Here is a 27600-nt window from a genome sequence, read left to right on the forward strand (position 1 = left end):
ATTGCCAACTTGTGGAAGATTAAGGAGACAAAAATATGTAATCCTGTTTTTAGTTCTTTAGATGATTCAAGAGTATGTCAACCCTCAAGGACGAGCGTGAAATAGTTTGTAGTGTTCCGTATCGCAAGATTACTGTAAAAGTGAGCTTGTTACTGACCTCTTAAAAGTTAAGAAATAACTTCATGTTAGCCTTTGTAGCATTCACTTATCTGACAAGTTTGAGCTCAGGCCCCATTCCAGAGCCTTGAGAACAAACTGAAGTTGACACTCAACTTTCCTGATGAAGGGCTTTTGCCCAAAACGTCTATTTCGCTGCCTGAACTGCTGTGGTCTTCCAGCACCACTAATCCAGAATCTGGTTTCTAGCATCTGCAGTCATTGTTTTTACCTGCACTGTTCAAATAGCTGCTTCTCAAACAAAATGTTAGTCATAGATTCTCTCTACTCTCATACGCCTGCTTTAAAGATCCAATGACTTTATTTAATGATCTACCACATATTGTTTAATGTCCTGGTCAATATTTATCCCTAAAATCAAATTATTCAAGATTTGTTAATCTACCTTTGTTAATTATACAGTCTAACGTGTACTAGCTTATTGCTTTAGCTAACTTACATTATGACAAGATAAAACAGCATTATTGACTGTAAAACAGGTGAGACATACTGAGGTCATGAAAAGTTATATAAATCTAGGTTCAGGTCATCCAGACTCGAAATGTTAGCTTGCTCTCTCTCCATGGATGGTGTCTGATCTGCTGTGATCTCCAGCATTTTTTTGTTCCTATAAATCTGGGTTACATTGCTTCATGACAACAGTCTACTGTTGCACAATGGCAATATTCAAGGTTACAAGCTACAATTAAAAAAGAGCAGACAACACCCTGAACTCTACTAAGCAAAATAAGGTCTGCACACATTACTGAACATTTCAGCCAACAGCTCCTTGGAAATGTTTTACTGCAAATATGAACCTAAAAGATAATGCATTTTAGAAGCAAAATTGTCTTATGCAGTGATGCATCAAACAAATGATACAAAAGAAAGACTAATGTAGCAAGTTATCACAATACAAGTTTGGTGTTAGTGCAAAGTGATTTTGGTTTTGCATCATCACAAAACTTGGACTGCAAACTGGATGGTAAAGCTTGAACAGATACCCATTTTGCTTTACTCAGGCCAGTCCAGACCAAGCCTCCAGAAAGTATCACATTGTAATTGCACAACTGCAAGATCCATGCGAATGAAAACTGTCATAACAATGCCAATTGGAGTGTATCATCTTTTTACCGACAAATCAAAATTGCTTGCTTGAAGTACAAGATGCTTGCAGTTATTTGTATGTCATCGATCTTATTGTATGGCAGAGTAATTTTTTGCAATGGTCAGATAAATAGGCTTCTGGGGAATTTTGTAAATCTGTCCCAGATAGATACTGAACTGAGCTTTATATTGCCTACAAAAAGGAAATGGGATCTATCTTTCAATGAGGTATGAGGTTGTTTTTAAAAAGATATGAAAAGCAGTATTCAACTTCGTGGTATAAAAACTAGAGTCTAACATATTAGATGTTAGAAGACTTCGTTTTTGCAGTGTGTAATCAGAGGTCAGGTATTTATATATATTTATTTTTTCTAAACAAGATACATGCCAAAATGGCAGGAATAGCATCCTTCATTACAATTTCTGATATTCATATGATATGGCCTCTCAATCAATGAGCTTTTTGTAGACGTGAATCTGAAATGACTTCTGCTTTAAACGAAAATATGGACAGAGATTACTCACTGAATTGGATTACAATGATATTTCAAATGAGTTGGAAAATCAGTACATTGAACGAACATTTCATTTTTCCCCAATTAACCAAAAGTTGTGTTTAATCTATAAATAAGTATCCTCCAAACAATGAACATTGTGACAGCAGTCAAATCCCCAAGAGACCTTATCTTAAAACTGGTTGTCAATTCAGAACCAAATACTTATACATTTATTCGTGACAAAATATTTCACAAGATCCCATTCTTGGACATGATCAGCCTTCAAAACAGATATTCCAAAAATAGCATGTATTCATTTATAATACATCTTTGGATCAACAACTGTCATATGAAATGCGATTGTGTGTTTCAACTCTGAACATAAAAGGAGTACATACTGCTCTTCAAAACACTGTTCCCCTTCTAGATACCTATAATGGCATCTCTTAAATCAAACAATCCTTTCAGAACATACAGCTTTGTAGAGGAATAAACATGGCATTCGTGAAGAAAGGTTTGAGGTGGGTTGGTCATTGTTAGTTGGTTGGTGAAAGAGTTAAAAAATCAGTCAGCACTAATATATGTGCATCTATTGGGAACAAAACGTAGGTTGCTTTTTCCAATAAAAATTTCAGCTTTTGTTTGACATGGGGAATAAGTAAATGATGATTGAATATGAAACTTTGGGGAAAAAATGGTTACCAAAGTGTTCAATTATGGTCTTGAATAATCAAGTTTACCTTTCCAACTAAAATGCCTGTCAACGTGAAGTAACTCTGTACACAGTGAACAAGTGGAAACCCGTACTCTATTGTTTTTTGACACGTGTTACAAAAACAATGATTTACCAGAAGCAGTTATTAGAGTTCCAAGCACCAGCGTGGAATTCACTCATCATCCCTTTGCACGTTACAAAACAAATTGAGCATTTGAGAGAGCAAGAAAATCTGAACAAATGCAGCTTAGTGAAGCTATAAATTTTCTTTTCCCCAAGAAATGATCAATGAAGTTTACAATCCATATTGGTGAACGCAGAGAAACAATTGGCACTGGAGGACTTTTCAATGCAGAATCAAGAGAAATGTGCAAATACATCACAAAACACAACTGAGAATTTCTAGTAATTAAAAAAAAATAAGCAGGTCCCTCTAGCTCCATCCATTGCCTTTGGTGTGAAGTATATTTAGTACCCAGCCAATTAGGAGAAGCAAGAAGACTCACATGGAAAAAGTTCTCCTCACAATCTTTTACAATAAATATTGCTTTCAAATCCCTTTAAATTTTCCTAGCAATCATTTAATGGATAGCCACCTTTGGTCAGGAAAGAGGGCAGACAAGGCTCATTATGTTTACCAAAAATACTGCCAAGGACTGCTTAGATTAGTTAACAATGAACAAGATATACTTGGGCGAGTTGGCAAGTCAGGTGATTTTCTTCTCTACTCCTCATACTTTTCTAGTTGAATAATACAAGGAAGTTGGAGGAAACTGTGCAGTGTAACGGAACCACAAGTAGTTCCAGGCCCAGAAAAAAAAGCATCTGACCAGTGGTAGGTATGAATCCGTTTTCAGGATAATAATGGTGGAATTGTTGCAGGCCTCAATGATGAAAAGCATTTTTCTGGACTCTACACTTGTGCTCTGCGCACTTGAAGCCTAACCACTATTGAGATGTTCACTTGTTATGCAATGGAGGATGAAGACACAACAAAATGTGTTCAGATTTTACTTATCATTCATTTCGATTTTTAGGCTTCCAATCCAAAATTCTGATCTTCAGAATAAAACAAAAAATGTAATAAAGTATGTGTTTGAAATGTCACTTGTAATAAGTAGTCATATTTTAACATTTCTGCAGTTAATGGATTCAAAGTTCAAATCCAATATTCACAACACTGACATCTTCGTTTTAATACTAAGATGCAGTTTGCCCCTTGAAGTACTTACTTTTGGTACTTTACTCCATTAGGACAGGAACAGGCAAGTGTGTTCTTGTATTATTCAACTAGAACAACATAAAATTAGACAAAATGAAAAAAATATGATCAAGCCTCCAAGATTTTCAATTCTGAATCCCAACTCTAACAGTGAATCCAAGTACAAAACTTAGTTTTAGTAATTTCGTATATAATGTGCTCACATCAAGAATCCTACTTTCATTTCCAATGTGATTAGTCAGTTTACCTCAGTTGGACTGGCCATGAGAGTATTTTAATGATTGCAGTGTTAAGAGCAGAAACACTGGTCAAAGTTCTCTGTGCAGTCTCGAGTATCCAGACCAACATTCTGCATGAGGTACCAAAAAATGAAAGACATCCATGGAAATTTGGGTTAGCATCTTCAGCATGACAAAGACAACATTAAAAAAAAGGCATGTGAAATTCAAACACCAATACAAAATCATTGTACATTGTTCAACAATATGTTCCTCTCAAGTTTTTTTTGGATATAGCCCAATAAACAGTTAACATTTCGAGCACTATCAATTTTGACAATGCTCTACTCTCAAAAACCAGTTTCAGCACAGTTACTTTAGCTAGATTTTTGTGACTTTAGGATATGCTGAAAGGTGAATAACATCACAGCAACTTACCAACTTCCTTGTCAATGGAAAATTACTAAATGCCTTCCAAAATGGTCTGAAATAAGGAACATGGAGGGTTTACAATGGGCAGAGGGGGTGGAATGCAGGCCTTTAATTTCCCTCCAAATAGCCATATTGCTAAACTAAGAAGTGATCATCTTCCTTGACATTTGTATTTTCAGTGAAATAAAAGAATACACTTGCTAACTGCCTTCTCTGCATGTGCAAGATTTTAAGGCCTTACAATTCAGTAGTCAAGTCTCATTTATCTTCAGTTTCTACAGGGGATTTTGAGAGGGCGGGGGGGGGGGGGTGAATAAATGTGTGATAAGAGAGAAAGAATTAATATGAATTAAAGATCTAAAACACCTTCCCCTCCAGTCAGTACTTAATTTTGAGCATCCCTCCCATCCATGATGCAGATGGTGGTTGCTTAATACAGTATGTATAGCATTAAATTGGCATTTGTCCTGTGATTAGTGATTCTCAGGAGAACATCCAGCTTAATGACCAAAATTTAAGACAGTTCAGGAAGCAGGCACTCTGGTGTAAGAGAAACATTCATTTGGTTGATGAAAGGTGCAGCTGCATTCAGACGGAAATGTTCCACTGATCACATCCACTACGAGTGCAAACGACATGTCCAGGAACGTGGCTTCACCAAGTCCAAGAAAGAGGGCTGAAAAGACAAAATATAATTTGATAAAATACAATGTTTTTTTAAAAAAACACAGTTGGAGAATATTAATGTGACTGTAACAATAAAAGATTCTAGTAAAGCTTTTCAACACTATGGTTGACTCTATCAAATACTTTGGTATAAATATACTGTCACTTACTAAAAATCTAATTAAAGTATTTCCATTTTTACTTTGTTTGCAAAATCCAGTCAAACTGCAACCCACACTCTTGCATCCTCAGTATTCTTATAAAATGTTTGAGTACATTATTAGAAGAAAAATTATCAAGTTCATTTTTGCACACAGACTTACATTAGTAAGGGGACACTGCTGCTGGGCATACCATTCTTGAGAATATAGACACACCAACATGCCTTGGCCCAGAAACAATGATGTCCACATCACCACGTTCCACACAGGACCTTTCCGGCGATCATGCAGTACAAAATTGAATGCCACTAACAAGAGGAGATATCAATTAACACTTGGCAGGAACTTTAATAATCAAGACAGTAATTACTGACCATCAAGTGCAAGTTGTTAACTACCTACACAGAATAATACCATTACCTTTGTTTGCTTCTGCACAGAAAACAGATTATTTCAAACAAGTGAATTGCTGAACAATCAATGTTGTTCTCACATCATGGCCTCACACACCTCCCATTCTACCATTGCCATAAAGCCAGGATGTCAAGCTTGGTACAAAGAAGATTACAAAAGGTATGCCAAGAGCAGCACAAGGTATACCTGAAAATGAGGTGCCAAACAAGACTACTTGCATGCCAAACAGCATAAGCACCAAGTAATCAACAGAGCTAAGCAATTCCAAAACCATTGGATCAGATGCAAGTTTTGCACATCTGAAACATCCAGTCATGAATGGTAGCAGTCAATTAAAAAGTTCCTGGAAGAGCAGGATCCACACTTATCCCCAGCCACAATGCTGGGGGAACCCAGAACATCAATGCAAAAGATAAAGCTGAAGGATTTGTAACAAATCTTCACTCAGAAGTGCCAAACAGATGATCCATTTATCTCCTTCAGTGGTCCCCAAGTCTTCAGCAAATTCAACTCAGGCCACATGAAGTCAAGAAATGATTGGAGTCATTTGAAAGGCTATATTGAGTCCTGACAACATTCCAGCAATAGTACCATAAACTTGTATTCCAGAACCTGCCACATCCCAGGCAAGCTTTTCCACTGCAGCTACACAAGTATCTACTTAGCAATGGAGGAAGACGTGCTCTCTATGTCCTCCACTTAAAAAAAAACTGGACAAATCCAACTTGGATAATTACCGCCTCATTAATCTACTCTCAATCAGTTCCATCAAGCAGCACTTGCTCAGCAATAACCTGCTCACTGATACCAGTTAGAGTTCTGCTAGGGTCACTCAGCTCCTGACCTCACAACAGCTTTGGTTCAAACATGGACAAGGAAGCTGAATTGCAGATGTGAGGTGAGAATGACCGTCTTCAGTATCAAGGCCACATTTGAAGAGTGTGACATAAAGCAGCCCTGGAATCAATGGGAACTCACGAGGAAAACTCTGCTAGCTTGTGCCGTACATGGCACATAGTAAGATGGCTCTAGTTGTTGAAGATCAGTTACCTCAGCTTCAGGTCATGTCTTCATGAGTTCTTCAGCCTTATGTCTTCGGCTCGTCTTTCTTCAGCTGCTTCAATGACCTTCCCCCAGCCAAAAGGTGAGAAGTGGGGATGTTCGCTAATGATTGTACAAAGTTCAGCACCATTCAGGATTCAGGTACTGAAGCAGTCCATGCTCAAATACAACAAGGTTTGGACAATATCCAGGCTTGGGCTGACAAGCGACAAAAGCATCAACACCAGAAAAATATCTTCTCCAGGAAGAGACAGAAACAATCTAACCATCACCCCATAACAGTCACTATCACGATTGGACCCCCCACTATTATCCTGGTGGTTACTGTTGACCAGAAAATGAATGTGAATAGCCGTTTAAATATAGTGGCTACAAGAGTAGGTCAGAGGCTAGGTATCCTGCAGCAAATAACTCTCCTTACTCTCCAAAGCCTACTCACTATCTACAAGTGAAGTCAGATGTGTGATGAACCCCATATAACTAGATGAGTACAGCTTCAATACAAAAAGCTTGACATCATTCAGACAAACTGGCCCAGTCGACTGGCATCCTCAAACATCCACTTCCTCCACCACCGATGTTACATAACAGCAGCCTGCACTATCTACAAAACATATAGCAGAAACTCACCAAAAGCTTCTTTGAAAGCACCTTCCAAATACGTGACCATTTCCATTCGAAGGACAAAGGCAACACACAGATGGAAACATCACCTCCTACAAACACTCTTCCAAGCCACTCACTACCCTGACTTTGAAGTATATCATTGTTCCATTCGTGCCATTGTGTAAAAATCCTGAAATCTTTTCACTAATAACATTGTTGGTTTTCCACTAGTACTGCAGAAGTTCAAGAGAGCAGCTTACTACCAAGGGCAAGTAGAGATTATACTAAAGGCTTGTCTAGGTACTAATCCCCATATCCTATAAATGAATTTTAAAAACTTGCAAGATTGTGATAGTATAAACTGAAGTTTTAAGATACCAAGATGCATCAGGTTCTCACTGGTACCAAGAGGTCTTGCTGGGAATATTAGGCATGGATATTGATGAAGGACAGAGTTAAAAAACAAACTTCAATAAACTTTAGTCTGCAGACTACTGTCATATATTCAATAATATGCTTAACATCACCACATCCACTCATAAATAATCAGAGCATTGTATGACTGAACACTACATTCCAAGCAAAATCAAAAAATACTTACTTCCAAAGCACATGAACAGACAGAAGAGGACTGGATAGAAGAACCCAAAGCAAATTGCCAGTACATACTCATGAACTACTGCAGATACTGTGAAGACGGACAACATAGCAGCAGCCCTAAACCGGTGAGTGAATAACTGTAAATAGATAAAATTCAAAAGGGTTAAGTCAGAAATTTGAAAACCTCAAGTTTCAAGAGCTGTGAATGCACAAAAAGTTAAAAGAACAGCCATAAACTCTGCTGGCCAACATAATTCACAGACAATCCAGGGACTGCCTGTTCAGTCCCTCAAAGGCTTGTAACCAACCCAAAATTCACTTAATTTAAATTATTAAACCATTTGATTCCATCGGAAAGCCCAAGTTACTCTTCCAAACAATGCCATTTACTCTATCACCCACCATTGCAGGATAACACAAATGCTAAGACCTCTGTCTCGCACTTCCCAACTGACAGTGTACAACTTTCAAACTAGCATACATAATTTCAAATTGAAATATATTTAAAAATGTGTAAAAAATCTTGAAATATCATAATATTAAAAATGTTTCTAAATGTTTTAGTTCTTTTAACTCAATTAACTCAGCTGAACTTTACTGTATTACCAGATCAGATGTAAACACATATTTTCAGTACTTATAAATTGAGTCCAATTTTAAAACCCACATGTCAATATAGTCACATAGCACAGCATTCTTCAGTTTGTCTACGTGATGATCATTATCCATGTGGGCTGACATGTGCTAGTTCTAGATTGGAAGCTTCAGCTATGACCAACTACCTGAACTTTTGACATTTTAATGCCATACATTCGGAGCTCATGCTGCCAGATGCCTTGAAAACAGAAATTCTATTTTGCTACCAAATTCAGAACAATTGTGGTGCCAAATTCACAGTATCAGCCTAAACTAAGCATATGACTGATATTCAGTAATAATTTACAGTAGTCAAAGAGCATGATGCTGGAAAATCACAGCCGCCTAAGCAGCATCGAAGGAATAGGAAAATTGACATTTCAGGCATAAGCCATTTACACTAAACTGCTTAAACAAACTAAGGTGCAAGTCCAATAATGATCAGTCAGGTATTTGAAGTAAAATGTCTGAAACTCCATTTTCTCCAAAATTGCTGTCAATTTTTATATTTCCAAACACTAAAAACCAAAAGATACTGTGAAGACAGACAATGTAGCAGCAACCCTAATCCGGTGAGCGGATAATTATAAATAGATAAAATTCAACAGGATTAAGTGGAATAATGTCTCCATGACAGAGCATGGGGAAAAGAAACAAAATTACAGTTCTTTTAGAATAAGAGTCATAGAAATGTACAGCATGGAAACAGATCCTTCGGTCCAACCCAACCATGCCAACCAGATATCCCAACCCAATCTAGTCCCACTTGCCGACACCCAGCCCATATCCCTCCAAACCCCTCCTATTCATATACTCATCCAAATGCTTTTTAAATGTTGCAATTGTACCAGCCTCCTCCAGCAGCTCATTCCATACACGTACCATCCTCTGTATGAAAAGGTTGTCCCTTTTATATCTTTCCCCTCTCCCCTCTAGTTCTGGACTCCCTGACCCCAGGGAAAAGACTTTGCCTATTTACCCTATCCATGCCCCTCATAATTTTGTAAACGTCTATAAGGTCACCCCTCAGCCTCCAACACACCAGGGAAAACAGCCCCAGCCTGTTCAGCCTCTCCCTGTAGCTCAAATCCTTCAACTCTGGCAACATGCTTGTAAATCTTTTCTGATCCCTTTCAAGTTTCACAACATCTTCCCAATAGGAAGGAGATCAGATTTGCACGCAATATTCCAGTAGTGGCCTAACCAATGTCCCGTACAACCGCAACATGACCTCCCAACTCCTGTACTCAATACGCTGACCAATAAAAGAAAGCATACCAAACGCCTTCTTCACTATCCTATCTACCTGCGACTCCACTTTCAAGGAGCTATGAACCTGCACTCCAAGGTCTCTCTGTTCAGCAACCCTCCCTAGGACCTTACCATAAAGTGTATAAGTCCTGCTAAGATTTGCTTTCCCAAAATGCAGCACCTCACATTTATCTGAATGAAACTCCATCTGCCACTTCTCGGCCTATTGGCCCAGCTGATCAAGATCATGTTGTAATTGGAGATAACCCTCTTTGCTGTCCACTACACCTCCAATTTTGGTGTCACCTGCAAACTTACTAACTGTACTTCTTATGCTTGCATCCAAATCATTTATGATAATGACGAAAGTAGAGGTCCCAGCACCAATCCTTGTGGCAGTCCACTGGTCACAGGCCTCCAGTCTGAAAAACAACTCTCCACCACCACCCTCTGTCTTCTACCTTTGAGCCAGTTCTGTATCCAAATGGCAAGAATGTATTCTGTGAGATCTAACCTTGCTAACCAGTCTCCCATGGGGAACCTTGTCGAATGCCTTACTGAAGTCCATATAGATCACATCTACTGCTCTGCCCTCATCAATCCTCTTTGTTACTTCTTCAAAAAACTCAATGCAGTTTGTGAGACATGATTTCCCACACACAAAGCTATGCTGACTATCCCTAATCAGTCCTTGCCTTTCCAAATACTTATACACCCTGTCCCTCAGGATTCCCTCCAAAAACTGGCCCACCACCAACATCAGGCTCACTTGTATTTAAGTATGTCACACAATAAAGATTCCATAAAAAAATAGCTGTGCTTCAGACTCCTGCATTTTTCCATGGGACCCCAGGACAAAACTCCCAATATCTTAATGTTTCAAACAATGGTTATTAGGAAGAAATTTAAGCGTAGCCTTTGTTCTGCTAGTTGGAATTGAGCATTAGAAATCAAAACAAAACAAGCCAGTGGCATAGTGATTCAGTGGTTAGCATTGCTGCCTCTCAGTGCCAGAGACCTGGGTTTGATTCCACCCTCGGGCGACTATGTGGAGTTTAGGCATTGTTTAAGTGCCTGCTTGATTTCTTCTGGATGCTCCAGTTTCCTCCTACGATCCAAAACTGCCCGTAGTATCCAGAGATGTGCAGGTTAGGTGGATTAGCCAAAGAAAATCCAGGGTTACAAGGATAGGGTAGAGGGTCTGAGTAGGATGGCCTTCGAGGGTTGGTGTGGATTCAAAATGGCCTGCTTCCACACTTTAAGGATTCTATGATTTTAAGTTAATCCAGATTCTGAGAGTGGCTTTCCCAAGTTTCATGCTGCAGAACAAAAGCAATCTGAAAAGTTGACTTTGAATTATATTTTTGATAACTTGCTGTTGAGGGCTAGCTAGTGTGAAAAATCTAAGAATTGTAATTTGTTTCTTCCCCTCAACTCTTCAGGGAATTTTCTCAGTTAAATCTAATGGCTTGAAATAGCTCCTCACCCAGAGAAAATCCTTATATGCATAATAGTACAGCCAATCATGGACAACTACATTCCAGGTCCGGTAGTAATTTGCAAATGATGTGGAATTCCACCAGTCCTGAAAGGAAATGAAGAAAGCAAATGTAGTTTAATAAAATAAAAGGAAAATTCCACATACATTAATCCTGATTTTAACTGAAATCAATCAATCAATTTACCCAGATGCTACAAGTTAACAGATTTACAGGAGGTACATTTTTCATGATAAATACTTCTCCCAGTGTGTGCTTGGAAACAGCTTGCAAATAAACATTCTGCATAAAGTCATCCAACAACATACAACCAGAAGAAAATGTTTGGATTTGGGAAGCAGTTCATCCTCTAATGTAGCCCACCTCCCTTCACCTTGCTAATCTTCACTCAACTGCACCACTAAAATTCCACAAAAAAAAAGCTCGGAAACAGGAGTCAGCAGCTGTATCCTGACAATGTATTTAATTATATACTATACAAATGTTTATAGAAAAGTTCATCCTTTGTGGCACCTTTATCAGTTGCAGGAAGCCCAGGAGAAGTTGCTTACTGAGATGAGGAGAGATTTCTTCACTCAGAGCAATGAGCCTGTGGAATTCTCTGCCACAGAAAGTAGTTGAGGCCAAAACACAAATGTTTTCAGGAAGGAGTTGGATATATGTCTCAGGGTTAAAGGGATCAAGGGTGTGGGGATAAAGTGGAATAGAATATTGAGTTGGATGATCAGCCACAATCATATTTAATAGCAGAGCAGGCTCAAAGGGCTTCTGCTCCTAAGTTTCTGCCATCAGTATTTTTCTGCCAGCCTTTGTAAAATGCCATATGATGATCGAGTTTGTTTGCATCTTTTTTTCTTGACTACTAAAGGCAGAGAGAAGCAAAAGTCTTCAGTTTTAAAAATAAACATATTTCCTGGTACTTTTTGATTACACCACAGGTATCATTAACAACATGCACATCATTTGTGGACATCAACCTTGGTTAACAACAAATGGAAAATGTGTATAATATCTGGACTAGCAGGGATAATAGATACTTTTTTTTAAACAAAGTGATTAAACTGCACATTGTACTCAGTTGTATTGCACTCCAGAAGCACAACAGAATTAATCTATAGTAGTTCAAGACTATTGTGAACTAAGTGGCACTTAGATAATCAAAAAATATACCATGATATTCCCTTCAGAGGAGTGGCTTCTATCAAAGATGAAAACCACATCGAGATATACCTGGTGGATTTTTAAAAATTAATTTAGAAGGATACCTTGTAGAACATCCTGTCAGCAAACTGCAACATTTCAGCAAAGGCATTGAGCCAGCAGTGCAGGAATGCAAAGAAGGCGAGGAATAGTACCAACACACCTGAAACACAAACAAAAAACAAAGTTTAGGGTAGTTCTAAAAATTAGCCATGTTGTGATAAATAGAAAAAAAATCTCAATATTAGATCTTTTGCCAATTCATGTTTTACTGAAGAGCAATCCCTGAACTTCACAACCTGCTAAGTTAAGAAAAAAAACAAAAAGAAAATGATTAATTTCAGTCAAATGGAGGTACAGAAAACTACCCTTTCCAGGCAATAGAAAGAATACTGCTCAAAGATCAGTACCAGACCCATTCTATAAAATGATCTGCTGAAAGTCTCTGTTAAACTTCTAAATCTCCAAACAGTACTCAAATGACGAGTGTAAACTTTCACACTTGCGCTTAGTACTCTAAGCTAAATATCAGTGCCATCTGAATCAGACTGCAGAAGAGGTTTTCCAACTTAGAGCTTAGTCCACACTATATTAACATGCTTTGCTCAAATAGTATAAAAGAAGGCCTGATCTGCTCGAGTGGTCTAAATACATTACTGCACCAGTGTCCTCAATTAATTGTCTTTCATGTATTCATTGCACCATTCAAAACAAGCACTTCCTGCAGTATGCTCTATGTTTCCACTTTCAGCATCACAGTGTAAGGATGGTCCATACCTGGCAAAATGGAGTTGAAGATGCAAAGAACAAGGACTTTCAAGCTGAATGGCTCCTTGCTGATATTTCGAAACAACGGAATACAGAGTCGGACGAAGATATAGTAAGCATAAAACAGACAGCCCAGAACCTGAAAAACCAAAAAGATAATTTAGGACGAAAGAGCCCAGGGAGATAATAGGGCCATCTAAAAAAATCAATGTGGCCATCTATGCATAGAACCACAGGAGATGGGGGTGAGATACTAAATTAATATTTTGTGTCAGTATTTACTGTGGAGAATAACATGGAAGCTAGGGAACGTGGGGAAATATATAGCAATGGCTTGAAAAGAGCTCATATGACAAGAAGGGGTGCTGGGGTCTTAAAATGCCTAAGAGGTAGATACATCCCTGGGACCTGAACTGTCTTTGAAGCCAAGGAAGAAACTACCAAGCCCTTTGGGGAGATATTTGTATCACTGACAGCAACGGGGGAGGTGCCAGAAGACTAGAGGTTGGATAATGTGATGCCATTTATAAGAAAAGCATCAAGGAAAAGCCAGAAAACTACAGACCAGTAAGCCTGGTAGCAATAGTGGATAAGTCAATGGAGAAGATTCTGAAGGACAGGACTTATATGCATTTGGAAAGGCAAGGACAGATTGGGATCATAACATGGCTGTGTGAAATCGTCTATCACTAACTTGAGTTTTTTTTTGAAAAGGTGACAGAGAAGATTGATGAAGGCAGAACAGTAGCCATTGTCTATGTGGCCTACAGCAAAGTGTTCAAAAAGGTTCCATGCTGGTTAGCAAGGTTAGATCACATGGAATCTGGGGATCTAGCCAATTGGATATAAAATTAGCTTGAAGGTAGAAGACAGAGGGTGCTGTTCGAGGATTGCTTTTCAGACTAGAGGCCTGTGACCAGTAGTGTGCCACAGGAATCTGTGCTGGGTACACTACTTATTGTCACTTAGATAATTGATTTGGATGTGAATATGAGGAGGTATGGTTACTAAGTTTGCAGATGACATTAAAACAGGTTATCTTGTAGACAGTGAAGGTTACCTCAGAGTACCACAGGACTTTGATCAGATGGACCAATGGGGCAGAGAATAGCAGATGGAGTTTAATTTAGATAAATGTGAGGTGTTGCTTTTTGGCATGGCAAATCAGGGTAGGACTTATACAATTAATCATAGGGCCCTGGGGAGTCCTGCTGAACAAAGAGACCTGGGTTTGCAAATGTACTGTTCCTTAAAGTGAAGTCTCAGGTAGACAGGGTAGTGAAGGCATTTGCCTCATTTGCCTTCATTGGTCAGAACATTGAGTTTAAGAGTTAGGATGTCATGTTGCGGTTGTACAGGACACTGGTGAGGTCACTTTTAGAAAACTGTATACAATTCTAGTTGCTCTTCTATAAGAATGGTGTTGTTAAGCTTTAGAGGCTGCAGAAAAGATTTACAAATATATTGTCAGGACCAGAGGTTTGAGTTATACGGAAAGGCTGAGTAGGCTGGGATATTTTGTCTTTGCAGCAGAGGCCGAGAGCTGACCTTATAGAAGTTTATAAAACCATGAGGGGCACAGACAGGATGAATAGCTACTGTCTTTGTGTGTATAGAACAAGCTGCCAGAGGAAGTGGTGGAGGTGGATACAATTACAAATTTAAAAGGCATCAGGATAGGTGTATGAATGGGAAGGGTTTAGAGTGATTGTAATGAGGTCAGCTAGATGGATCTCAAATATCAGTTCCCTGATTGGGGCTGCTAACCTGGTCCAACCAGGGAGCCCTAGCTGACAGACAAACAGAGGTTCTGTTCACTCAGCACTAATTCTGAGGAAGTCAGACCAGTGTCAAGTACAATGCACGTACAAACAAGAAAGAGGGTATTCTTGGTGACGGGATACCGGCCTCTGGAGTTATTTCAGATGACGTGGCCATGCTAGGAAACAAAACAGGTCAGATTGGGAAGTGTGATTGGTGCAGAGGAGTTGGCCAAAGAGTCTTTTTCTGTGCTGTATGACTATTATTTGGAGGTCTTAAAAAAAACAAAATATTTCCACACAGCAATCCAGGGTCACAACAGAAAGAAAAACATCTGGCTCATTAATGGGTCTAAGTCATATCAGAGTCAGTACTGCACTGAAAACTTCAAGAGACAACAGATTTGCATTTTTAATCACCTTGTCATTTCTCAGATACAGTACAAAGCTGCACACAAATTACTATGAAATACAAACAATTCAGTATACAAATAGCTGGCCCCGCACAGCAAGATCCACAAATAGCACAAAGCCACAACCTAGAATGTTAATTCTGTTTTTCTCACTACAGAATCTGCAGAGCTGAATATTTCTCACATTTTCACTTGCCATTTCATATTTCTGATAGTCTTAAAATAAGATGCTGCAACTAACTGCAAGGTCATTTATAGGGGTGGAAGATGCAAATGTTGGCCATCATGTGGGGATAATTCGCTGTTCATTTTGTAAAGATTTTGACAGGGTAAAGAAGGATACTCTGTTTCTACTTGTTGGTACATCAGTAACTAAGGGTTACAATTTAATTATGGTTAGCAAGATAGTTAGGAGTGAGAGAAGGAGAAACTGCTTTCTTCAATTGTTAGGATTTGGAAAGCACTGCCTGGAAGAGTGGTGGAGGCGGATTTCATCGATGGTTACAAAAGAGAGCTGAGTACTGAAGAGAGCTTTGGAGGCAGGGCTGGACATTTGGATTATCTGGGTAACTCTTCCATGAGTCGTTGTAAACATGAATCGAATGACCTTCTGGAGTACTGTTAAATTCTCTGGTTCTAAGGGCAAAACAGAGATCAGAGATGCCCAAATACCTGCCGATTTCCAACTGCCACCAGATAGACCTCTATTGCAGTACATCATTGAAGTTCACTCCATTACAGAAATATCACCCAGCGTGTCAGAAATTACTTGGCTTTAAAAACTTTTACCTGAGCAAATTTTGTAGCAACGTAGCTCCACCTAATTGTAGGATTCCTGCATTAAGAAAAATTCAGCAAATATCATAATAGCTTGTTTATTGAAATACAGAATTCCTGCTCACATTAAAAGGATTATATTGGTTTGCAATATAAAATCATAGGTTCTGCAGTTATTCTGCAGTCTCAAGTCATGATTTAAAACAGATTTATAAATCACTGGGTGTCCTCGTGCATGAATCACAGAAGGTTGGTCTGCAGGTACAACAGGTAATTAGTAAGGCAAATGGAATTTTGTCCTTCGCTGCTAAAGGAATTCAGTTTAAAAGCAGGAAGGTGGTGTTGCAACTGTACGTGATGCTGGTGAGGCCACACCTGGAATACTGCGTGCAGTTTTGGTCTCCTTACTTGAGAAAGGATGTACTAGCACTACAGGGGATGCAGAGGAGGTTCACTAGGTTGATTTCAGAGTTGAAGGGGTTGGTTTGTGAAGACAGACCAAGTAGACTGGGATTATATTCATTGGAATTCAGAAGGAATGGAGGGGTGGGCCTTACAGAAACAGAATTATGAAGGGAATGGATAAGGTAGACGTAGAGAGGATGTTTCCACTGGCAGGTGAAGCTAGAACAAGAGGGCATAGCCTCAAAATAGTGGGAGAGCAGATTTAGGATTGAATTGAGAAAAAACTTCTTCACCCAGAGGGTTGTGCATCTATGGAATTCCCTGCCCAGTGAAGTAGTTGATGCTACTTCAGTAAATACTTTTAAAGCAAAGTAAGATTTTTTTTGAACAATGAAGGAATTAAGGGTTATGGTGAGAGGGTGGGTAAGTGGAGCTGAGGCCATGAAAAGATCAGCCATGATTTTATTGAATGGCAGAGCAGGCTCAAAGGGCCAGATGGCCTACTCCTAGTTCCTATGTTCTTACGTACAGCTCACCAATAATTAAGCTCGTCCCAGCTTCCTCTATTCGGGACACAGGCTTGAAACAATGCCTACATCTGCATTCCATTGCATCAAATAAAACAAGTGGAGGAGAGGATCAGGCGTCACGATGATGAAAAAAAGACGTTGCATCAGTGTAAAGCCAAAAAAAAAGCTAGGCTATTGTACAGTAAATCTTTGGTGTCTACAAACCTTTCCGGGTTTTAAACACTCAGCCTAATGTAACAATGCTGTCATTTTAAGAGGTTATTTAGTCCTGGCTTTCTACTTGGAGAAAGATCGTAAGGCAGTAGTGATGAGCTGTTTTGAAGAAAGTAAACAATTTGAGGTGCCTTGGGGTTTTTTTTTAAAAAAAGAAAGTTGGAACAATAGAATCAGCCTGGGTTTGGCCAGTTCTCACAGACTAGGCTTCCTAGTTTTCTTTTAGTTTTTAGGTTTTAGTTTTAACCAGAAGCCTTTGGAGTCTCAAAAGAGTTGGAAGCTTCAGTGAATGACACCTAGCTGCTATACATTGACTCTTGATTTTTTTTTTCCCTCCTGGATTAGAGGACTGCATGGGAGAATGTGTTTGAATTTGTCCTTTGACCAAGGGATGTGTTTATGGGAACAGTTAATTAGTAATAGGTATTGGATCTATTATTCAGTTAAATTTTCCAATAGTTAAGTTATTCTAAATTCCTCCCACTTATTTGTAGTTTAATTATAGTGTTTAAATCATAGTGTTTTCTTAACATCGAGTAGTTTGATCAGTCATAACGCATCTGGAGCATGTCACTTCACATATACCATTAAAGTAAGAAAGGGTTAGGGTTTATGCTACCTTCTTAAAATATATTGATGGGGTCTGGTCTGGTCTGGTCTACAACAGTAATAACTTGGAAATAACCTTGTACAACATTTCACTTACCACAAGGGAATCCAGGACAAGAGATCATCTTAAAGTTACATTTCAGGAACAAAATCAGGAACTTAGTTGTTCAAAAGGCTGAAGTTACATTGGCAATTTCAAAAATCAGATTTAATATTTATCAGAGTATCAAGAGGTATGCAGCAAATGTAAGGATATGGAGTGGAGATACAGTCTGGCCAGGCATCCGCAGAACAGGTTTTATAAGCTAAATGGTTTAGTTCTGTTTCGGCTAAAAACTTCAAATAGTTTAGCAGATTACAATTACACCATACAGACACTGTTCACTTGTTCAAAGGTCAAGTTGTCATTATCCTACCAGACGACAGGGCTGCTCTCTCATTAGAAGGCGCATCTGGTGAGAAGTTAAACCTGAGGGTCACCATGCATCAGACAATGAGAGGGGTTGAGAAGGGGAGTCCTTCGTGATAATGTCTGCTGGTGTGGTAATTAAATCCATACTGTTGGCATCACTCTGCATCGTAAACCTACCTTCCTAGTCCCTAGAGTGTCAGTTAGCTCAGTTGGGTGGACAGCTGGTTTGTGATACAGAGTGATATTAACAGCATGAATTCAGTTCTTGCACTGGCTGAGGTTAGCCCTAAGGACTGTCCTTCTGAACCTCTCTCCTCACCTAGTGAACGCAGCTGTCTGCTGTGGTAATACAATGGTGACTTTCCTCAACATTAATAGTTCAAAAAAGATACAACTGTTACTCATTCAACCTGCTTTCTGATAATGGTCTGACTGAGTTTACCTGGGATAGCTGTCCCGATATATGAGAGTAGGAGCAAAAAGGAAGTAGAGATAGTGAGAAAACTGTGGTATTTGAACGTCACCTAAGAGAAAGATAAAACCAAAAGATTAGGATCTCAATGAAGACTTCAATAGAAAGAAAGCAGCCGATCCAAATGAAATGCTTTTACAACCATAAATAAAACCAGCTTAATGCAAAATATTGGAACCACTATATAGATATGAATAGGTACATAGCACAAAGGCATTTGTTTCCTTCAGAATTCTTGAATTTCCTCATTCTGGTCTGATTTCTCTCATGCACAGATCACAGATCAAGACTGGAGGTTGTAAGAGCCACTTTCTTACTTCTAAGTAATAACTAAACACGCCAAGCAGCAACAATGAAATAGCTTGTTTCACTTCTGCTAAGGTAAGCTTTGACCCTATGACTAAGAATTAGATCTTAGTCCGAACAATTATACTGCATCAGCATAAGCAATACTGATAATGATAAAATAGGTTGGAACCTTATATCAGCCTGAGCAAAAAATTAACCAGAGTTTGCTCCCGCAATATCTGTACGGTGAGTTCTTAACTTTAGCCACGTTAGCATATAGGATTTCCCAACTGAAGTGTACAGAGTCTAACTACTATACACAAACAGAAACACGGAAAATAGGAACAAGACTAGGCATTTCAACCCTTTGAGCTAGCTCCACCATTCAATATGATCATGGTTGATCATCTAGTTCATCCTGCTCCTGCTTTCTCCACTACCTAAGAATCATAGAGTCCCTACAATGCAAACTGAGGCCATTTAGTCTGCACCAACCATCTGAAAAGCAAACCATTCTATCCCCGTAACCCCACATTTATCATGGTTAATCCACTTAGTCTACATGCTACAGGGCTATTCAGCATGACAGACTCACCTAACCTTTACATCTTTGGACTATGGAAGGAAACCAGAGAACCCGGCAGAAATCCACGCAGACACAGGGAGAACATTCAAATCCACACAGGCAGTCACTCAAGGTTGGAATTGAGCCAGAGTCCCTGGTGCTGCATGCTAGCCAGTGAGCCACTGTGCAATCTATTTTGCTCATTACTGGCTATGCAACACCCCCTATAAACTCCGGTTCTTGTCTCCAAAAAGTCAGACATCCTAAATCAAATAACAGTACAGTACTGGAGGATGGCATTCAGTCCGTCAAGTCTATGCTGGTTCTGTTTCTTCATTCACTTACCAAATTCCCTTTGAAATTGGTAGTGACCACCCCATTCAGAGTTACACGGCAAATGCTAACCATTATTATGTAAAAGGGGGATCACAACACAGAAAACAGGAATAGGTCAACTGATAATTGAGCCTATTCAACATGAATTGAGCCTATTCTACAATTCAACATGATCATAGCTGATCCTTCCCCTTGTGCTCTCTCCACATATCTCTTGACACATTTAGAGCTCAGATATCTTATTTTCTCTCAAATATATTCAGTAGCCTCATTTCAAAAGCCTTCCGGGCTGGTGGATTCCATAATTTCCTACTTGGTACACGAAGGTATCGTTCCCACATACTCAGAGACTGGAGATCAGAGTCTGCCCCTCATTCCTGATGAAGGGCTTATGCCCAAAACATCAATTATCCTGCTCCTCAGATGCTGCTTTTCCAGCACCACACTCTCGACTCTGATCTCCAACTGTAGACTTCACTTTCGCTCAACTAGTTGTGCTGTTTATTTGTCTACCTTATTGAAAATATTCCATGCAAGCGAATATTTTACCATTAGATTGGTCTTTGACATTTTCTCACTTTGCTTGGACGATGGCCTGACTTGCTGTTTATTGTAGTTTCATCGGCCTTCCACTTTTCTTTCTCACATTTACATCCATTTCCCTCAGGTTCTTGTCTACCACCAATCAAGTTTAAACTTTTCTCCACGTTACGAAAAACAGCCCATATTGTTCCAGATTCTTCTGGGGCACAATCTGTTAATCTTGCCCAAAATCATTAAAGGATAACGAAGGAAAGTTGTGTGTCAAACCCGAGAGAATGGGCGAGATTCAAAATGATTACTTTGCATCAGTGTTCACGGAGGAGAGGAACATGATAAATGTTGAGATTAGAGATAAACTTTGATTAGTCTGGATCATGTTGACATAAGGAGGGAAGGTGCATTGGGTAAGCTAGAGGTTATTAAGGTGGACAAATCCCCAGGACCGGATGGATCTATCCTAGGTTGCTGAGGGAGGCGAGAGGGGAAATAACTGGGGCCCTGACAGATATCCTTGTGGCATCCTTAAACACAGGTGAGGTGTTGGAAGACTGGAAGGTTGCTCACATTGTCTCCCTGTACAAGAAGGGTAGTAGGAATATTCCAGGTAACTACAGACCAGCGAGCCTGACATCAGTGGTGGGAAAGTTGCTGGAGAAGATACTGAAGGATAGGATCTATTTATGCCTTATCAGTGATAGGCAACATGGTTTTGTGCAGGGAAGATCGTGTCTTACTAACTTAATAGAGTTCTTTGAGGAATTAACCAAGTTGATAGATGAAGGAAGGGCTGTTGATGTCATGTACATGGACTTTAGTAAGGCTTTTGATAAGATTCCCCATGGTAAACTAATAGAGAAAGTGAAGGTGTGCAGGGAGTTCTAGCTAGGTGGATAAAGAACTCCTGTTGAGCAACAGGAGACAGAGAGTAGTAGTTTCTCGAAATGGAGAAAGGTGACCAGTGGTGTTCCACAGGGGGTCAGTGTTGGGGCCACTGTTGTTTGTGATATACATAAATGATCTGGAAGAGGGCACTGTTGGTATGATCAGCAAGTTTGCAGATGGCATGAAGATTGGAGTAGCAGCAGAAAGCACAAGGGACTGTCAGAGAATACAGCAGGGTATAGGTAGACTGGAGAGTTGGATGACAGGGTGGCAGACGGAGATCAATCTGGACAAATGTGAGGTGATGCATTTACGCATGTCTAATTCTAGAGCGAATTATACAATGAACGGAAGAGCATTGGGAAAAGTTGATGGGCAGAGAGATCTGGGAGTGCAGGTCCATTGTACCCTGAAGATTGCTGCACAGGTGGATAGTGTCGGTCAAGGCGGCATATGGTATGCTTGCCTTCACTGGACAGGGTATTGAGTGTAAGAGCTGGCAAATCAAGTTAAGATTGTACAATCCTTGGTTCGGCCGCATTTAGAATACTGTGTACAGTTCTGGTCGCCACATTACCAAAAGGATGTGGACGCTTTGGAGAGGGTGCAGAGAAGATTTATGAGGATGTTGCCTGGTATGGAAGGTGCTAGCTGTGAAGAGAGGTTGATTAAGGTTAGGTTTGTTTTCATTCGAAAAAAGGAGATTGAGGGGGGCCTGATTGAGGCTTACAAAATCATGAAGGGTATAGACAGGGTGGATAGAGATAAGCTTTTTTCCCCAGGGTGAAGGATTCAGTAATGAGAGGTCACGCTTTTAAGGTGAGGGGTGAAAAGTTTAAGGGGCATACACGCGGCAAGTACTTCACACAGAGGGTGTCTGGAACATATTGCCAGCAGAGGTGGTAGAGGCAGGCACTGCAGATGTATTTAAGATGCGTCTGAACAAATGCGTGAGTAGGTGGGCAGCAGAGGGATACAGATGCTTGGGAACTGGGCGACAGATTTAGACAGTAGATTTGGATCAGTTCAGGCTTGGAGGACCGAAGGGCCTGTTCCTGGGCTGTACATTTTCTTGGTTCTTTGTTCAACCCGATGCCTCAAGAATATAAAATCTCTCCCTCCTTTACCATCCTGCCAATTATTCATGCAGTCCATTCTCTTACTAATGATCTCGTTAGCACATGACAATAGGAATAAACCTGAGATTACTGCTATCCCTACTCACATGACCTGACCTCTGTTTTTGCTGAAGTTATTGGCATCAACATGGACCATGACTGCTGGCTGTTTTTCCTTTTCTTTTGAAATATCCTGCAGGAATTCAGTAACAGCCGTGACCCTGGCACTAGAGAGGCAACATGTCATCCTGCTGTTACAATTGCAGCTGCAGAAACATCTATTCCCCTTGGAACAGAATTCTCTTTCATCCATGCTTTTCCGTCCCATCTTGCACAGCTGAGCCACCCCTGGTGCGATAGAATTAGTTTCTCAAGGGAATGCAGCAAGAACCATTTTCCTCAGTAGTGTCCAAAAAAAAAGAAAAACTGTTCAAAAAGAACATGGACCAGGGGATGCCTCCACAAACTTGCTTTTACTCAATCCCATTCCCTTTCGGTCCATCCACTCCTTACCTGGAGTGCAACCATCTCACTGTACAACGATGCACAAAGATTATTGCATTGCAGATACTCTACCTAGCATACCAGATCCAAAATGTGAAAATTAACAGCTGGAGACACTTCCTGCCTGTTACCCAGGCTCTTTTATCAATCACCTCAATCTCCCATTAATCACCCTTCAAGAACTGCAAAATTTTCTTTTTATTCACTCTACCTCCATAGTTAATGACATCAATCTTATCAAATCTCCTCTTAGCTTTCTCTCTTCTAAAATGAACAATCCAAATTTTTATTGTTTAACAATCTACTGTGATCTCCCACACCCGAAATTTCCAGTAAATCTGTCTTAAAACCCTCATCCATGTTCTTAAAAATTATGACATGCATTGTCTCTCCTTATTCTCTCACATTTCTCTGCACTGAATTTAATCAAGAATAAGGCTTTCAGCCTATAGGTGTTTCCAACATTCATCAAAAATATCTTCCACCGTTTATTAAAAATTCTGCTGTCTGGTGCAAACAGACATGCAACACGGTGTTGTATTGTGATGTGGCCTTGTAACAGTTGGAATGTACATTTTGGAACATTACAAAATAGCTTACTGTCATTGACACTAAAATAAATAACAGCAAGTCTGCGCTGTGTCAGGCCCTTCACAATCTGATAGAAGGTTCTTTGCCCCAGAGTTCTGCTGCACTATGGCACATATCTCTCTTGTCCTTCTACTGGAGTCCTCATGAGTTTATTTATGTATAAAGGGAATAGCAAAATATTACGTTACAAATTATCCTCACCTCAAAGAGTTTTTATCAGTGCTCTGACCTTGCTGGCAAATAATTTGTCCTCCCATAGTATGTTGGCCATTTGAAGGTTATGGGGATAAGACCAGGACGGGAAACTCATTTTTGATAATCCAGACACAGTCTCCAGTCACTTCAAGTTGTTTCATTTGAGTTTTGCCTTAAGGCTGTGGAGCTGACTTCAGAATGGAAACCAGCGTTCACTTGACAGTCCTGTCACTGTCAAGAGGCAAAGGCACTGCTGATGGAAATTCTGTAGTGCCCTTACTGCTACTAATACACAATTCAGGTTTTATTGCATTACATGTGTATGGTGACAACTGCTCTGCACCATCTTGAGTTGACTTGCAGAGATCCAAGTCATCCACACAGTCACTGCCATAGTTTGTAGAATGCTGATCTGGCAAAGGTGATCCAATATTCAATCTCTTTTGTCAATAGAAATCCTTATGAAAGGGGTATGGAAAGTGCTCAACATACAACCGGATCGGTATATGAATAGGAAGGGTTTGGAGGGATATGGTCCAGGTGCTGTCAGGTGGGATTAGATTGGGTTGAGATATCTGGTCAGCATGGATGTGTTGGACCAAAGGGTCTGTTTCCATGTTGTACATCTCTCGGACTCTGACTCTGACAACCGAGAGTGGCTCCTTCAAAATATATGGGACATAGACTATTTGGGTGACCAAGTGTGGATTGATACAATTTTTCATTTTAACAACATTCAAGGACTTGTGAAATTATAAATTATGGAAAGTGTGATTTGTCAGAAAAAGGAGACGATACCAGGAATACAAATTCCTGACAAGAGCTAGGGAGCGTCAAGGGATAAAGCATGCTTGTGTTCCCCAAAGTGAGGGAGACAAGGACAAAGAAGCAATAGAAATAATTAACCAAGAAAATCAAAACCAGAAATATTTGTTTTAAGGCTGGTATTAAAACGATCTGAGATTTCAAATCTTACTCTCAATCAGCTGAACAGGTATAAGCATGGGATAAACAGAAGTCTTTAACCATTACAAATCTTGTCAGATTGTTTCAATTGAGCTTTTTAGTAGATGCAACCCTAATAAATGCATTATTAGACTATAAGTCAGTTCCTAAACTATCTGAAAAGACAGACTCTCCTAATCCGAGGTTTGCGCCCACTCCCACCTCTCTGCTTTTAAAAAAAAAGAGAAAGGTAAAATATTCATACTCACTGTTCTTTTCTTTATTTGAGATCACTCTGCTGAAATTTTCCCGTATGAAGGAATGTGCTTTCATCATCAGGCGAACCTAAGGAGATCAAACAGACCACTGTCATGAATCTTAAGTCAAGCCACTTTGGAATTATAACACTTGACCAACACATTTCATTCTTTACTTACAAATGGTGGATGCTTACAATGTCACTGCCAGTTAGATTCTATGGGGAGAAGAGCAGTGGATCCTTTACCTATTTGAATACTACAGCCATGTACTATGGGAAACTGACTGGTACTATTTTTCAGTGGAAAAATCCCCTCAAAATGGTATTAGAAATCTAGAAATTACAGGTATTTCTAGTATAACATGAGAACTGTGTTCTTGTGCAAAATCACATTACAAAGAAAAACACTATACCTATACATAGTAGCTGTTTGGATAAAGCAGAATTTCTATCAGCATTCGTCAATATTGTTATAGCCAATTTGCATTGACAGAACATGTGTAATAGCAGAAATTCCTGTATAGGCTGCATTACAAAATACACAAGTCTTTTAAAAAAAAATTCATGCACTCCTACATTGCCTAGGCCAGCATTAATCATGTAACCTTAATAGCCCTCAACAAGGTGGTAGTGAGCAGCTTCTTGAATTCTCAGGCAGTGTCTCACTTTCAGGTCAGTTCACAGATTCTGCACAAGCAACCATATACATAAGGATACACAGGCCTCGAATGCCATGTCAGTTTAAATTGCTTATTTTATTCACAGAACTTTACTGCTTACTCAGGAAATCCTGACATTGTACCAGACCTTGCAGCTTTAACGTGTCCAGGATGTGCAAGGGAAGGAGGTTGTGGGAAATTTAAGGAGTGGGCATGCAGAGGAATGGGTGCATGGGTGTGTTGAGGTCAGGGAAGGGGATTGTTGGTTTCAAACAGCACAATTTGGTTCACATGAATTTCTCCTAAGACAACTATCACAGCCAGGCATGATCAAATGAGGAGAATGGAAGAGATAACGTGTGTGGAATGAACTTCCTGAGGAAGTGGTGAATGAGGGTATAACATTTAAAGAACATTTGGGTAGGTACATGAATAGGAAAGGTATGACGGGATATGGGTCAAAAGCAGGCAAGTGGGACTAGTTTAGTTTGGGATTATGTTCAGCATGGACTGGTTGGACCGAAGGGTCTGTTTCCATGCTGTCTGACAAATACCCACCACAATGCTATGCCATTCTCATACTATGACACTGGTCATGAGGGATCCTTAGCTAGAGTTATTGAAATCAAAAGACATGTTTGATCATTTATCTGAATAAGTCCGTACAAATAGTTACTAGCTTCAAAATGAAACATTCCAGGGAAAGGGCAATTTTGAAGTGAAGAAAGTAATGAGATATGAAAAAGGAAGAACAAAATATGGCAAATGCTTGCAACCAAAAAAAAAGAAAATATTGGTATTTCCTTCGATCAGAAAATTGCTATGTTGCCAATCTGAAACCTGAATTTTGTTTAATTCTCCACAGATTTTACCAAACTTGCTTCCAACATTTCTTTTTTATGTAATGGAATTGTTTTTCACCTATAGTTTCTTCAGTATTCTTCCTACAGATCATGAGGTAGTAAATCCAATTTACAAATCCTCAGAAATAAGTCTTGGCAGCATAAATGCCAAAATCAAGCTCGGAAATTTGAATTACTAACAAAAAAAAGGACACGATGTGGAGATGGCAGAGTTGGACTGGGGTGGACAAGATGAAAAATCAAACGACAATAGATTCTAGTCCAACTGGCTTATTTGAAATTGCAAGCTTCAGAGCTCAGCCCCTTCCTCAGGCATGGTATGACAGACAGGTATAAGACAGTATTTATAAGTTAAAAAGTTAACTTTAAAGCTAGCTGCCCTTGTTGAATCCTTTAAATCGGTTAGGAGATAGACTGCTGATTAAAATGCAAAATTCAGATTCCTTTCAAATCTTCTTCCTAAGGTAATTAAAGGATAAACCAAACCCTATTAGAGAATACCAACCTGTTCTAATATAACAATGAAACGGGAGGCTGGAGGTAGACGAAAATGAATAACTGTGTAGACTGGGGCAGCCCAAAGGCCCACTATCTGGAACAACAAAAATAATGCACCAAAGAACACCATACGTAAAACTTTATGTTTTGATGCATTGTATCCGAACGCCCATTGCAGAAACAAGCCATATGGAATGAGTAGTGTAGACAGGAACATGCAGAGCCAGGTGGAAACGACAATGGGAAATTTCCCAAAGGCATACACCAACAGATCGAAGTCAAGGACCAGCCTGCAAAAAGGAAGAATAGCAATCAAGGTAAAGACAACCAAGGTATTAAAATAAATACATACAGGTGTTTCTTCAGTAATTCAGTCACAGTACTACAGTCTCATTACTTTAAAAAGTGATAACCAGTTCAAGGTTACAGTTGACCATTAACTTGTCAAACACAGCAAGGAATGGACAAAAATTGCTGGCCTTTGTAGTAGTTCACATATGTATGGAAGAGTAATTTAAAAAATGCTATAAAAATCAACACATAAACCAATGTA

The 27600-nt window shown here is 39.5% G+C and overlaps 1 protein-coding gene across 1 annotated transcript in view; it reads right to left on the bottom strand.

Moving 5' to 3' along the window:
• Positions 1-1960: 1960 nt before the first annotated feature.
• Positions 1961-27600, bottom strand: part of soat1 (sterol O-acyltransferase 1) — a 66566-nt gene continuing 40926 nt past the window's right edge. The window contains exons 7-16 of the mRNA XM_060830285.1: positions 27055-27337; positions 25038-25113; positions 18772-18853; positions 16173-16218; positions 13220-13349; positions 12508-12605; positions 11230-11328; positions 7858-7993; positions 5337-5482; positions 1961-5023 (exon numbers count right to left, since the gene is read on the bottom strand). Coding sequence (XP_060686268.1) covers positions 4967-5023; positions 5337-5482; positions 7858-7993; positions 11230-11328; positions 12508-12605; positions 13220-13349; positions 16173-16218; positions 18772-18853; positions 25038-25113; positions 27055-27337 — 1153 coding nt within the window. The 3' untranslated portion in view covers positions 1961-4966. The remainder of the gene's footprint in view (positions 5024-5336; positions 5483-7857; positions 7994-11229; positions 11329-12507; positions 12606-13219; positions 13350-16172; positions 16219-18771; positions 18854-25037; positions 25114-27054; positions 27338-27600) is intronic.

This window comes from Hemiscyllium ocellatum, chromosome 9 (assembly GCF_020745735.1).
Source record: "Hemiscyllium ocellatum isolate sHemOce1 chromosome 9, sHemOce1.pat.X.cur, whole genome shotgun sequence".
In the NCBI taxonomy this organism is placed as follows: Eukaryota; Metazoa; Chordata; class Chondrichthyes; order Orectolobiformes; family Hemiscylliidae; genus Hemiscyllium; species Hemiscyllium ocellatum.